Source organism: Sphaerodactylus townsendi, linkage group LG06 (genome assembly GCF_021028975.2).
Source record: "Sphaerodactylus townsendi isolate TG3544 linkage group LG06, MPM_Stown_v2.3, whole genome shotgun sequence".
Lineage (NCBI taxonomy): Eukaryota > Metazoa > Chordata > Lepidosauria > Squamata > Sphaerodactylidae > Sphaerodactylus > Sphaerodactylus townsendi.
Genome location: NC_059430.1, coordinates 126,716,994 through 126,732,322, shown reverse-complemented (window position 1 = coordinate 126,732,322; position 15,329 = coordinate 126,716,994). Strand labels below are relative to the sequence as shown.

Here is a 15,329-nt window from a genome sequence, read left to right as displayed (position 1 = left end):
GCGAAGTAAACTCATCCGCCGATTCGCCACTCTGTGCAGAAGCGGGAGGGGGGGTGGGTGTTCACGTGACCTCCGTCCGGCGAAGGCAGCGGCGCGCGGCGACGCCGCTGGAGAGCAACGGGACGGGTTTATTTCCTGGCCCGGCGGGTCCCCGTCGCGTGTGGAAAGTGCCGCGGCGGACGCGCGCACCGGCCGCCGCTCGCCCGCACCGCTGAGGAGGGACGGCCAGAGGGGGCGGAGGCTTCTCTCGGGTCCGCGGCTGGCTGAGGCGCCGCTTTGCCGCCGAACGGGCCTCTCTCCGCTCAGGCGCCGGCCGGGCGGCTCTTCCTTCCCCGCTTCCCCCGGGGCCGCTGCTTCCCTGAGAACCGGCTCCTTCCTCCTTCCCTGCCCGCGGGTGCGCAGTTGCCTCCCGGCCCAGGTGCTTCTCCGGGAACTCCTCCTTCCCAGACCGAGAGCCCCCCCCCCGCAATCCCTGACCACCCCCCCCCCCGACTTCTCTATTTCTTCTCCGCCGCCCCCCCTCCCGAGGGATTTCTTGGCCCTCCTCCACTCTGCGACCCCCCCCTCTCCAAATTGGGTTGTTCAGCCCCCGCTGCCCTCCTTGGCCCAAGAGCGGGGCTGCGTTCCCCTTTCGGCCCTGGGGGGGCAGCCCGGAAGGGGGCCCATCCCAATGCATACGCTCTGGCCAGGCTTGAGAGACAGTCCTTGCTCTTTCCCCTTGATCTGGGCAAAAAAAGAGAGTCGTTGTTTCCTTCCTTCTCCTCCTGGGTGCTCGTTTTAACTGCAGCCCGCAAGTCACAACTCTTTTCTTGAATGAGGGAAGGCTTTGGCTGCCTGAGACCAGGGAATGACATCCCCCCCACCCCCTGCCCTAAATATTTCTGATCTCTCGTCCAGGCAGTACCTGTCATCCTCCTGGCCTCTTGTCCCAAGCAGGGTCTCTGCTTCTGCTTTCCTTAGAGATAGAGCCCTTCCGAGCTCTGCCCTGAGCTGATACTATCCTTCCTTAATGGTCCCTGTAAGGCCCTTGGGCTGGCTCACCACAAGCCTGGTCTGTTCTCTTTGCGCTTAAGAGATTTTCTGTCCTTCTCTGGCCCAGGTAGTGGTGGGTGGTGGGAGGGGTGGGCTCCACCCCTCAGTAATGCCTCCAGGGGGTCCATGAGAAGGGAAGAGGGCACTCCCCCTTTGACGGACACCCGCTTGACTTGCCCGGCCATGGAGTGTGTGCGGGTTCCCCCCATGCAGCAGCAAGGAAAAACTGCTGAGGGGGACCATCTCCTGCTGCTGCTGCCTCCCGATGTGCCGAAGGAGGAGGCCGTGCTGAGGGATTCGGACCTTTGGGCTGCCTCCCAAGAGGACGGTGGGCGAGGCGGGATGAAGCTCCAAGACGCAGCGGACTTGTCATCTCATCTCCAAAATCTGGACAGCCTTTGCTCCCCGTGCAACCCTCCCGCTGTAGGGAGTCATCCTGACGGCAGCACAGTGGACCCTTACGCTGCGAAGGAGGATTTGCGAGAGACTGGTGACAAGGCAGGGGAGCAGTTTCCGCCAACCGGGAACGAGAATTCAGGGCTTCCGGTTCAGGAAGGTTTGTTGGTCGGTGGGGAGGCCTGTGGCAAGACCACTCTGGCCACGGAGGTGGATATAAGTGCTCAAGAATGCCTTAGGGACGCTGAAAAACCTCCCCTTCAGAGCAGCAGTTTGCAGGAAAAATCGGACTCCCCTTCTCAGAATTGTAGCTTAGATGTGGACACGACAGCAAGTGGAGAAAACCTGCAGGATGACCCGTCGGACCAGGCCTTTCCACCCGCTGAAGATGGGAAGCTCAAACCTGGGGCGAAGCGTGTCACGTTCCCTTCAGATGAAGATATTGTGTCAGGTGCAGTGGAGCCCAAAGATCCGTGGAGGCATGGTAAGCGATGGCCAAAGCTTCTAAAAATCTATCTTGCTCTTGGGGCTGAGCCAGACTGGTCTCAGGAGATCTGGTTTTTAGCAAACAACCCTGTTTGTCTGGAGTTGAAATGATCTCCCACCCCCTGCCACTTGGTGGCTGAAGGCATTCGAAGTGGCTAATATTTATGAGGCAAAATATTTATGAGACAAAAACAAGACACAAAACCCGCTAAGAATCTGGCCAGGCCAACAAACGAATGCTGAGTGAGAGTAATCCTTGATTACCGTGCAGTTGACTGTTCCAATCCTGAGTGGGGCTCTGGGGAAAGAAGGGCTTGGCCCGTAAGTGGAGCAGGATACTGGACTAGATGGGCCAATAGTGTGATCCAGCTCGGCGGTTCTGTTGGTGTTAAACTTTAAGGAACTGCTGAGGACTTCTGAAAACAGGAAAGTCTTCACTTGTCAGAGAAAGTTTTATGAGGAGGTAACTTGGTTGCTTCCCTGCGGCAGAGAGTTTTGTAATATGGCCTGTTGGAAAACACCCTGCTCTGTGCCCTCAGGGAGATTCTTTGATCAATGGAACAAGGTGCCTCTATCTGATTTTAAGGGCTAGGGAGGTACATTCTTGGAAACGCTCCCTAAGGTACACAAGGCCCAGTTTGGAAGCATTACCTTTGATTCAGTAGGATTGCTTAAGTCTTTATTGGCTCTGCTCTTGTGTGCTTGGACAGGCAGAACTTTTTAAGCAGGTGAATCTGTATCTCCATACTGGGAAGAAGTTTGCTTGCTTGACTCTTCTGTGACCGGACAAACTGCAAGCACAGGAGCAGTAAATCTTATGACAACCTGAAGCTTATATCTATTAACTGAAGCGACCTGTGCTTAAGTACTTACCAAATGTTTTTGCCAGGGCAGGAGAACTTTAAAACTTCCTGGTTAGGAAGGTTCTAGTTTGTGTAACTCTTTGCAGCCCAAAGCAGGGATTGCTAATACTTGTTTCCCAACAAGCGTGAGGCGTGGAAAAAGAGGCAAGTTTCAAACTGTATTTCTCCTTTCTGTGCAGAAGTCCCACTACAGAGAGGATCCCAAAAACATTTGTCTTTGCACTTCCCTTCTGGGAGGCTTATAAATATAAACATGGTTTCTATCTTGCTGGATAGTTTCAGAAGGGTACTGTGTTGGTCTGCCATAGAAGAGCACGTTTCAAGTCCAGTGTTACCTTATTTGACAAAGGGGGTTTCAACTCTCCAAAGCCTGTATCCTGGAAATCTGGCAAGACTTTCCCCTCATCTTGCTGGATAATTGTTCTCAGCGACACATTGACTTTTGCTTTTATTGCTCTTCCCCTCTCCTTCCAGCTTTTTAAAGGCACTGCTTTCTCCTTTTCACTCATTGAAACGGTCACATCCAGAACTGTAAATTTGCACACCACAAATGCTTAGACAGAAATTCAGAGTATTTCCTCAATTGTCACAGATCCATTCTCATGTGCTTTGAGTGCTTTACAAGCTATATCATTCATTCTTGCAGTAGCACTGCTAATGTTCCTGTTTATAGTGGAAGACCTGAGTGCAAGACACTGACTGTCACTCAGGGATTCTGTGTCTGGACCCGGGTTGAAAGAAGAGGAGTTTGGATGTGATACCATCCCCTTTCTCTCCTGTAAAAAGTCTCAAAGTTGCTTACAAATTCCTTCCCTTCCTCTCCCCACAACAAACACCTTGTGAGATAGATGGGGCTGAGGGGGTTCCAAAGAACCATGACTGGGCCAAGGTCACCCAGCACGCTTCATGTGGGGGAGCAGGAAAACAAACCCGGTTCTCCAGATTAGAGCCCACCACTCTTAACCACTATACAACAACCCCCAGCTGTGGCTCTCCTAGTGCCACCCTTGAATTCAAGCACAGGGCTCTACCAGCCCATATGCCACCCAGGCTAGATTTTTGTTATTAATTTCATTTATTCATTTATACGGTCCAAGACCAGATAATAAAAGTATCCTAGTATATACTACAGGAATAATACAAAATAACGCTAAAAATAATATAAAACTTTACAAGGGCTTTTACAGTTTTAAAAATATAACTATCCTGATACAATTATGAATTTCTAACCTAAATTTTCCTAATTTTACCCGGTGTCCAACAAATTTGGCTTCGCCATAGGTGATCTCCTGGTTCCGATCAGTTAACGTAATTGTAAGGAGAGTTCTTTCTGTCTCTTCCTGGAAAGCAAGAAGCTCTAGGAATAATGAGGCCTTCATTAATAGGACTATAAATCTTACAGTCAAATAAGACATGCTTTGATGATTCCGTGATCCCTTCTGCACACAAACAAACATTCTGCTAGAGGTATTCCTTTGTATTTACCATAGAGGATGGCAGGGGTACATTTTTGTTACTCTATACGTTGTTGTATGTTGTTAATTTATACTGAAAAGCTTACAGTATGTTAACTTTATGGAGCAGGTTGTCACCTTAATACTTGTTGAAAGTGAATGTTCCAAGAAGAGGAGAGCCGGTGTGGTATAGTGGTTAGAATGTTGGACTATGATCTAGGAGACCCAGGTTCGAAACCCCAAATGGAAGCATGTGGTTGACTTTAGGCCAGTCACACCACCTTAGCCCAACCTACTTAACAGGGTTGTTGTGAGGGAAAGAAAGGAGGAGAGGAGAATGAGGTAAGTCACTTTGGTTTCCTACTGGGGAGAAAGGTGAGGTGTAAATGAGTCAAATAATAAGGAATGCACCTCTATATTTCTGTCCAGACTGGAACAGTCCTGAATAGAGGGTTGATAGGTATGTTATTCTCGTCATAAGGATTTTTTCACTCGGGTGATGCATACCCTAACACTGTGGTGGCGAACCTTTGGCACTCCAATTGGCCATGCTGGCAGGGGCTGATGGGAATTGTAGTCCATAACATCTGGAGTGCCAAAGGTTCGCCACTACTGCCCTAACACATAGGTGTCAAACTTGCGGCCCTCCAGATGTTATGGACTACAGTTCCCATTGTTCCCTGCCAACATCATGATGGCAGGGGATGCTGGGAATTGTAGTCCATGACATCTGGAGGGCTGCGAGTTTGACACCTGGGGCCTAACATGTTGATAGTTTCCCCTTTCCGTTCCCCAGGATCTTAAAAACTCATCCTAAGATTCCATATTGCTGTCACCCAGCTATTTAGGACAACGCGTACCAAGTGTTTTTGCAAGGGCTGGCATTATAGAGCCTGATGTTAGCGGTCTGCAGCAATGGCAGTGGTTTAAAATCTGAGGCATTTTTGTATGTTAATTTGGAAGAGGCCGTCCTCCCTGAATTACCGTGTTTTGTTTCTGGAACACTTGATCCCCTCAACATAAGATCTGTGTTGTCTTTTTGACAAACACAGATGGCACCATATGCCTGAATAGCTGTAAACTTGTGTGAGGTAGCATTGGAATTTGTGGATTGACCCGTGATATTTTGCAGATACATATGAACTCTTTGCCTGCTTGATTCAGACATTAGTAGCAGAGTCTTTCCCCTCATCGGAGGCATATGAATGGTGTGCCCAACCAGTGATTTGAAGATGTTTTTCAAGTCGTCGTCCTCTGACAAATGAGCATATAATCAGTTTTGACTGGCTTTGTCCAGTGCTAAGAAATACTGTCTGTGTAGAATCAGAATTCTGGGTGCACATAGGGCAGGGGGTTGCAACCTGTGGCTCTCCAAATGTTCATGAACTACAATTCCCATCAGCCCCCAACTGGCCATGCTGGCAGGGGCTGATGGGAATTGTAGTCCATGAACATCTGGAGAGCCACAGGTTGCAGAACCCTGACATAGGGGTTTGAAATAGGGAGGATTTTTTCTGTGATGTGATGAGCTGGGGTTGGGATAGGGGACCCTCATCTTGCTAGGCTGGTGACTGTAAAACTGTTCTTCAGTCATAGCTTTAGAGAAGGGTAGTGATATGCTGACAGCAGCCCAACCGCATCCCGTACAAATCCTCAGAGCAGAATGGTGCCTGGTAACCACGTCCAGGGAAATCTATGCTAGACTACCACCTTGTCCTGTTGCGACCCCTTGTATTGGCAGGAGACGTTGCATGCACATGAATATCTTGCACTCCCAGAGGTGCATCATCAGCATGCTGTGTGTATTCTTTTGCGTGTGCTGAGCTGCTCCCCGGTTGGATGTGAACGGGGTTAGCCCTCTTGAATAAGTGCTCTCTGTGTGCATCAACAGTTCGTCAGAACTCTGAATCGGGGAGAGCGTCTGCTTTTGTGGAATGTCCACATTTTGCGGTGACAGTGCATTACAGATACGCAGTTTGCTGAAGCAGTTATCCCACCAAAGCAGCGATTGATTTGACCAGAGGAGGCCCCAGCTGTCCCGCGTCTTAATTTCACTTTCGGTATCCGAGGCTTTCCTAAATTGGATTACAGGAACGCTACACGGCACGTCCTGTTTTGCTTTCAGCTTTTGCTCATTCGATGGCATTTCAGAGCACCTTGCTGGAAATTCTTTACATCTTCTGCTCAAGTGTAGCCTTTTGGGGCCAGGCTTTCTGAGGGATTTTTTGCATTCCCTTGTTGAAAGCTGGAGATTTCTCCGCACATGGGAGGACATCTAAATGAGATGTCCACAGCCAGTTAATGTGCAAAACTTTTTCCTTCATTCCCCTTCCCTTCCCCTGCCACAGCTCAGCCCCAGTAGCTGTTAATATTTTAGTTCACACTTGTTTCAGCTTCTGCTTTATGTTGACTTCATTGTTTTGAAGTTTGTCAAAACTCTTGGCAGGCTTTGTCAAGCTGAAGTGAGTAACATACAAAGTTCTCACTGTAACCTGATTTCCTGCTAAGCCGTGTTTGTCGTTTGTGAATTTGTTTAGTTCAGGGGTAGGGAACCTTTAACACTCAAAGAGCCATTTGGACCCATTTTCCACGGGAAAAGAAAACACTTGGAGCCGCAAATAATTTTTGACATTTAAAATAAAGATAACACTTTATTGGGGTTTTTTTACCTTTTACTTCACTCATTCTGAGAAGCGCATAGATGCGCCTGCCCTGCTGCCTGCAGGGCAGGCAAGGATGAAGCCGGCAGCTCGGCTTGTGGAGCCGCAGTGCAAGGGCAGAAGAGCCGCATGCGGCTCTCGAGCCGCAGGTTCCCTACCCCTGGTTTAGTTCAATCCAATCCAATCCAATCCAATCCAATCCAATCCAATCCAATCCAATCCAATCCAAAAACCTTTATTAGGCATAAACCAGAAGTACCATACATTCCACATACAAAAACAGGATCATTGTTATATATCATGTAGAACATGGATTAAAAATGTAGCCACTGCTTCAGAAATTTCTACATTAGGGCTGTTCAATAGCTTAGACATTTTTAGTTTGTCTGAGAGAAACATAAATTCTAGAGGTAGTAAAGCTCCCAGATCGGTTCTAATATCATTATACCTCGAACAGTAAAGCAGGATATGAGGGATTGAGTCTATAGCATTGGGACAGTACCGACAGCAATGCTCACTTTGTGAATTTGTTTAGTTCAGGACATTTTTGTGCTGCCTGTCTGGGAAATCTGCTCAAGCTGGTTGTGTCCCCCTCCCAAAAGAAGAACCCTTCCCGTGTTTCTGTTCCAGTTTGCTGGCTGCCGCCTGGAGGGCAGTCCTTTTTCGCCACTGGTGACCTGGTGTGCAGAGATACACAACTCAGATTTGCATAAAAAAGTATGTCCAAAAACATTTCAGAGGGAGGTTTTTCCAGAGCAGGGGGCCTGGGTATCTCACAAAGCTATCACTGGAGCCCTGTGGCTATTATATTTTCGCATTAACCGCCCTGTGCATTCCATCCATCCATCATAAAGACTGATAAAATCACATGGCCCCTTGTCCAGGAGGGTTAGAGTTTCTCAAAGGACTTCCTAAGGACAAGGACTTAATAAAGGACTAGTACAGCTAGCCCACAGGCGGTAGTGGGGTTAAGCAGAAAGCCATGACGATCACAGGAGGGCTTCGAGGAGGGAACTAGAAGAAAAGGAGATGGCATCGCTTAGCATTAATGTTTTAGCTGTCGCAGTGTTCCAGTTGTCTGGTCACTGGGGGGTGAACAGTGGTTTCCTCGGGCGAGCTGACAGGCCCCCCCCCCTCCAAGTCTCACCATCCCTGCTGCTTGCACTGTTATCCCACAGCAGCCAGAAAGCCCTATTATGTTTTCAAAAGGTAGTTCAAGACAGTGCCTTCATAGCAAACCGGTCCCCGGTTCAAATCTTGCCCTGATTATGAACATAAGAACAGATTTGCATGCTCTAGTTCTTAAGGGTGGTGGACTCTTCTGGAGAACTGGGGTTGTTTCACTGTTTCCTTCATGTGCTCTCAGAACACTCTCAGCCCCACTTACTTCACAAGGTGCCTGTCGCGGGGAGGGGAGGGGAAGGGAAGGCGCTTGTAAGCCACTTGGAGATGCCTGACAGTAGAGAAAAGCAGGGTATAAAAGCCACCTCTTCTTCTTCTTCTTCTTCTTCTTCTTCTTCTTCTTCTTCTTCTTCTTCTTCTTCTTCTTCTTCTTCTTCTTCTTCTTCTTCTTCTTCTTCTTCTTCTTCTTCTTCTTCATCAGACCAGCAGTCCATCCAGTCCAGCATCCTGTCTTACACAGTGACCAACCAGTTTCACTGGAGGTCCAACGACAAGGCATGGAGGCCAAAGCCTTCCCTGATGTTATATCCTGGAACTGGCATCTAGAGGTTTTAGCGCGTCTGAATGTGGAGGTTCCCTTTAGTCACCAGGTGTTGTAGCCACGGATAGACCTGTCCTCTGTGAACTGGCAAGGTGGCCCTCAGCAGGTGAATCTCTCCCTGTCCCAACCTTCTGCTTCTGGCAACATGGAAGTAGTCAGCCTCTGAATCCAGTGCCAGGAGACAACATCAGGGGAAGGCCTCTTTGCCCTGTTCTCAGCCCTCCTTCCAGAGCAGGGGTCTGCATCCCCAGATGTTCATGAACTACAACTCCCATCAGCCAATTGGCCACGCTGACAGGGGCTGATGGGATTTGTAGTCCATGAACATCTGGAGAGCCTCTGGTTGCAGACCCCTGCTCCAGAGTAACTGGGTGGCCAATGTGTGAGATAGGATGCTGGGCTATACGGGCCACAGATCTCATCCAGCATAGCTCTTATATATATTCTCTCACACACACCCCTCCCGCCCCATTAGTGGAAAAATCTTTTGTTCACATTTCTATGCCTTTGGTTTGCTTTGAATTTTTTGGAGGGGGGGGGTATAGATGCCATGACATACCTTAAATACTGTCAGAGGACAATTGGAGCAATAGAAATATTGTATGTATTGTCGAAGACTTTCACGTCTGGAATCACTGGGCTGTTGTGTGGTTTCCGGGCTGTATGGCCGTGTTCCAGTAGCATTTTCTCCTGACGTTTCTCCTGCACCTGAGGCTGGCATCTTCAGTGGATCAGGAATGTTGTGCTTTTAATGGCTCTCTCTCTCTGAATTTTGGAGTGCATCCAGAAATCCCGGACTCAGCCTTGCTCTTCAATCTGCAGCGTCGCTTGGGTCAGCTACAGCAGCCATGTGCAAGCGAGGCCTTATGGAGACCTTCCCGTGCCAGTAGTACACATAAAGCCATTATGATGCTGGGGGTGTGGCTTTCCTTTGCCCCACCCCATTCTTTGTTTTGACGGCTAAACTGCAGTGCTTGGGATGGGGGGAACCCCACAGACACAAATCGAATTTTCCTTCCCTAAATAGCTGATCCTTCTTCTTTTTGAAAAGTGGCCTCTTGGAAGCTTTCTGGGATTTGCAACAACCAATTTCTTTATCTGGGCTTGCCAGCAAGCTGAGGGGTGCTTCTGTACGTCTTTGTAAATGCCGTCTTCCGCCTCTTCCAATTGTGCATGTGGTGTGTTTTGTCTGCGCTGTTTTGGCTGCTGTTTTTCCTCCACACCTGCCAAGTCTTGTTACCAAGATAATTGTTTCTTGTCCCTAAAGTCTCTGCTGCTTGTCTGAAGGAATGTTCTTTTGTACCACATTGGGCTGAAAAAGATATTCAAGCTGAAAGCCAGCTTGCTGTATGAGCTTTTTGGAAGGTAAAGAGAGAGTGCGAGAACTCAGCATTTTTTGAAATATCACTTCTGTCCTAGGTCAGCTGCTGGATTAACATTGCTCCTCCTCCTCCTCCCCCTCCTCCTCCTCCTCCTCCTCCTCCTTCTCCTCCCCCTCCCCCTCCTCCTCCTCCTCCTCCTCCTCCTCCTCCTCCTCCTCCTCTTCTTCTTCTCCTCCTCCTCTTCCTCTTCCTCCTCTTCTTCCTCTCTCGCATTGTGAAGAGATCTGTGCAACTTGTGACTCAGCAAATCAGAAACATTCCCCACACCCCATAAACTGTGGTTCTGCTGATGCTTGGGTTCCCCCCTCCCCCCTCTGCGCTCCCAAATAGGCAGCAGAAACCTCTTGGGCTTCCATAGATGGCTGGGAAGTTGCGTTTGGATCATCAGTTGTGGCGGTCTCATCTAATAAAAGGTATCTCTGCAACTGTAGGAGCAGAGCAACTGCTGTTTAGATCAGGGGGGAATGAGGGCCACCTTAGGCCAGGATGGAAAGCACAGAGCCCGGTTCTCCCAGATTGCATCCCAGCTTTTCTAAGTCGATCACCATGAGATTTTCTGAACTCAGGGCCACTTTGGTCTCAACAGAGGAGCCACTTAATTTTTTTAAAAAACGATCAATGCCCAATTTCTTTCTCTTTCTGGGTAACCAGCTGCGTCAGAGAAGATGGTCCTGTACCTTTTAATATTTGCATAGAAGAGCGGTTTTCGGTGAAGCTGATCTTGATAAAAATCCCTTTATCTACCTGGTTAGTAAAAGGAAAGGACCAGACAGATTTGGCTTGTGTCTGGTTACTTTATCTCTAAACCACAGATCAACGGGGAAGAAAATGATAAGAGTCACTAGGGCAATGCAGCTGGGAAAAAAGGGACCCTCTTACAATGCTGATAACGGAGCCGCAAACTGCATTCAAGCCACACACACAACACATGCAAATGAATTGGTTTATGTAGTTTTTTTTCAAAAGCAAAAAACAGATGTGGCTCTGCCGGAAGGCTGCTAATTTCATCATTGAAACTTTATCATCATCGTCGTCGTCATAATCATGTTTATTAATTAATTAATTAATTAATTAATTAATTAAGTATACCGTCCTATCCCCGAGGGGCTCAGGGCGGTGTACAATATAAAACATCATATATAAAATCATACATACAGTTTAAAACAACAGGAAAACTCGTCATCTCGGTCAGTGGCTCTCAAACTTCTTGGAGTGAAACTTTCTTCTAAACTTTCTGTAGTTTTTGAAAACCACCCCCCCCCCCCCAGCTTGCAAACTAACTCCCCACTACTTCCTACCCTCCCCAACACGAAGCCTCCAGATCCCATCTCAGTTAGCATAAGTTTGTATTTTATTTTTTGTCTCGCTGGACCAGAGTGATAGTGGTGGTGGGTGGGGTGCCTCATAAGAACATAAGAACATAAGAACTAGCCTGCTGGATCAGACCAGAGTCCATCTAGTCCAGCACTCTGCTACTCGCAGTGGCCCACCAGGTGCCTTTGGGAGCTCACCTGCAGGAGGTGAAAGCAATGGCCTTCTGCTGCTGCTGCTGCTGCTCCTGAGCACCTGGTCTGCTAAGGCATTTGCAATCTGAGATCAAGGAGGATCAAGATTGGTAGCCATAGATTGACTTCTCCTCCATAAATCTGTCCAAGCCCCTTTTAAAGCTATCCAGGTGAGTGGCCATCACCACCTCCTGTGGCAGCATATTCCAAACACCAATCACACGTTGCGTGAAGAAGTGTTTCCTTTTATTAGTCCTAATTCTTCCCCCCAGCATTTTCAATGGATGCCCCCTGGTTCTAGTATTGTGAGAAATGGCTAAATATATGAGTAATTTAATCAATCCACATCTCCGCAGATATTTTATGCTTGCTCGGCTAAATGTGTTACCGACTGCCCAAACAAGAGGCAGATATCATGGCATCCCACAGGAGAACAGGACTTGTTCTCAGGTGCAGCTGGCCTACCCAAAACAACTGGAACACGGTTCCCTTCATTGCAAAAGATTTGGCAGTCTATCGGGTTGCTTTTCTCGAGGCCATCTTGAAGAAATTTTCAGTGTGAGATCAGATACAAGGAAATAGTTTCTACACCCGCTTAGTGACCATCATCCCCACACTACTGAATCAGTTGTTGTGGTTTTAACAAAGGCACTTGGATCAAGAGTGAAACCTTTGTGTAAATTTTAGTCAATTGGTTTTAACATAATCTGTATTTTACCACTCTTTATATGCCATTAAAGGTTTTGTATTTGTATTTGTATTTGTATTGTGAGAAAGAGAGAAAAATTTATCTCTGTCAACATTTTCTACCCCATGCATAATTTTATAGACTTCAATCCTATCCCCCCTCAGACGTCTCCTCTCCAAACTAAAGAGTCCCAAACGCTGCAGCCTCTCCTCATAATGAAGGTGCTCCAATCCACTGGACTGATAAGCCCTTTGAAGCTGAGGTAGCCACCCCCCCCCCCCAGCGCCACTGGACTGGGGAGCCTGCTGGGGGCTCACTGGCAGTCACTCACCCCCTTCCCAGGTTTGGCCCAGCCAAGTCACATTTCTGTTATATCCAGCTCTCATAACCGTGCCCACTGAGAAGCCAGTTAATGCATCCATGGAAGCTGACGCCATGATCAACCAAGCAGTCATGAAGGTGCTGCAAAACTCCATATTGCGGGGGAGGGCATAATGAACGGCATCTGTCTAGAAGCCGCCCTCCGCTGATGTTAAGTTTGTGAGGTTGGCAACATAAATGCTTGGCCTGATCTCACACCCCGACACGCTTTCTTTGAAGGGTTAAGAGCAGTGGTGGGATTCAGCCGGTTCGCACCACTTCAGTAGAACCGGTTGTTAAAACGGTGCTTGTAAACAACCAGTTGTTAAATTATCTGAATCCCGCCACTGGTGGTGTGGTGTTCAGTGTTGGACGAGGTTTTAGAAAACACTGAGGTCAAATCCCTGCGCAGCCCTGAATCTGACTTGGTGACGCTGGCCCATTCGCGCTTTTTATTTTTATTTTTACGGTGGGTGGTTGATCGTGAGACTGAGATAGAAGAAGGGCAAGCCACCTGAACTGCCCTCATTTCCTTGGAGGGGAAAGGATAAAAGAGGCGGATGGGATAAACGTCTGATAGATTGTTATAATGCTTCTGAGGCAACCCACCTTAGGTGAGAAGTTTTGATCTGTTGGTTCTCTGTTCTGCAGACGCTCCTTAAGTTCTCTCCAGGTATTTTACAGTCTCCTGAGGCCAGCTGACCCCTTTCTTGCTCCTGAGTGTGGTATTTTTGCTGGAGCTACTGCTGAGACCTGACCTATGGGAGGTTAGTTACCACACTGCCTCCAACACTTGGCCGCCTGTGGAAGCCCAGGAGCCCTGATCTTTTGACAAGCAGTGTCCACAATTCATCAAGAAGAAGAAGAAGAGTTGGGTTTATATCCCTTCTGTCTCTCCAAAGGAGACCCAAAGGGGCTTACAAACTCCTTTCCCTTCCCCCCTCACAACAAATACCCTGTGAGGTGGGTGGGGCTGAGAGAGCTCAGAAGAGCTGTGACTAGCCCAAGGTCACCCAGCTGGCGTGTGTGGGAGTGCACAGGCTAATCTGAATTACCCAGATAAGCTTCCACAGCTCAGGTGGCAGAGCGGGGAATCAACCCCGGTTCCTCCAGATTAGAGTACACCTGCTCTTAACCACTACGCCACTGCTGCCCATGTCATCCATTCTATGGCACAAATGGGGACTCGAACCTGGGTCTCCCACATACTAGTCTGACACGTTTAACCACTACGCCACTGCTTTATCCAGGAAGTTGTTCTGCTTACGGAGAAATTGAAGATATTATGAAATGAAAACTTCCCACCAGCCGTTAGCTTAGTTTCCGTGGCTGTTTAACAGGAAGATATCGTGACCTTCCTCGAAAGTTGCTTTTGAACCCGTTCAACTGGTTATCAAGTATTATATTTCCAAATGGTTTACAGCTTGCGTATAGATTCTTTGTGGTATTTTTGCATGCTCCAGAGGAATGCCAAATTTTATCTTTAAGAGGTTTCTAGTCCTCGTAAATCTAATTCTTTTACACTTAGACCAACAGCTCCAGAGGGGGGTTTGCCTTTGGGTGCCATTTGGCCCCATAAGGCTGTTCCCCTCCCAGCTCACCTCGGCTTCTGGGGCTGGGGCTGGACAATGGGATTTGAAGAGTGTGTTAGCAGGCTGGATATAATTGTATGCCGGGCCGGATGTGGCCCGCGGGCCTTGAGTTTGACTCTCCTTCTCCTCCTTCTCCTCCCCCTCCTCCCCCCTCCCCCCCAGGGCTCTTACACTATCTCCAGAGAGATTTACGACCTCCCTACACCAGAACCACGTTTGTGCGTATTGTCTAATCTCTGAAAGAGTCGCTAGAGCACATTTTGTTTGTCTGCCCAAAATTTATGGAATTTAGACCCAGTTTTTTTCTTAAGGCTCCAATTTTGGCAGGCCCTTGCCCTCCAAACTGAATTATCTCCCGAATAACCAGGATCCCATGCTATTGGAAATGGTGGCCAATTTCTTGATTAATACTCTGAAATAATCCTCCGGGCTTTCCTCTGTATATATTATGTTTGTACACTTTTGACACCCCTCCCAGTTCTCTTTATTTTGTCTAATTTTATCTGGTGCATCTTTTTTGATGCCTAATAAAGGTTACTGTACTACAAAGAGGCATGTGGGGTGTGTGGGGTGTGTGTGGAGGGCTGTCACCAAGCAAAACTGGTTCCGGGGGCTCAGGGATGAGGTGGGAGGATGAGAAAATGGGCGGAGATTAAAATCTGCACAGATAGGTGAGGAGCTCGGCTGTGCCATCTGTGATCCCACAAACAGCCCTCTGAGCCACCAGGTGCTCGGGACCCTCCTCCTTCTAAAGCAGGGATGGCCAACCTATGGTGCTCCAGATGTTCATAGACTACAATTCCCATCAGCCCCTGCCAGCATGGCCAATTGGATCAACATGACCAACAAAAGCCAAACGCAGCCCCAATAAAACACTTACTTGTTTGTAGACTTTAGAACGGGATGTTCATGGACTACAGTTCCCATCAGCCCCTGCCAGCATGGCTGATGGGAATTGTAGTCCATGAACATCTGGAACACCATAGGTTGGCAACTCCTGTTCTAGAGTCTACAGACAAGGAAGTGTTTTCCTGGGGCTCCATTTGGCTTTCGTCCGCCATGCTGATCCAAGCCCGTTGAATCTTGAAATCTCTAGCTAAGTCAGGCATGATTCTCTCCCCCTCGCGCCCCCAGCATCCCAAAATCAAGAGCTAAGGGAGGCTGTGGCATTCGCCGGCAGTTTAGTTA

The 15,329-nt window shown here is 48.3% G+C and overlaps 1 protein-coding gene across 1 annotated transcript in view; it reads left to right on the top strand.

The window, feature by feature from the left end:
* The first annotated feature begins 180 nt into the window (after positions 1 to 180).
* PPP1R37 (protein phosphatase 1 regulatory subunit 37) overlaps positions 181 to 15,329 on the top strand; it is a 63,581-nt gene continuing 48,432 nt past the window's right edge. Inside the window, exon 1 of the mRNA XM_048500720.1 lies at positions 181 to 1,912. Coding sequence (XP_048356677.1) covers positions 1,159 to 1,912 — 754 coding nt within the window. The 5' untranslated portion in view covers positions 181 to 1,158. The remainder of the gene's footprint in view (positions 1,913 to 15,329) is intronic.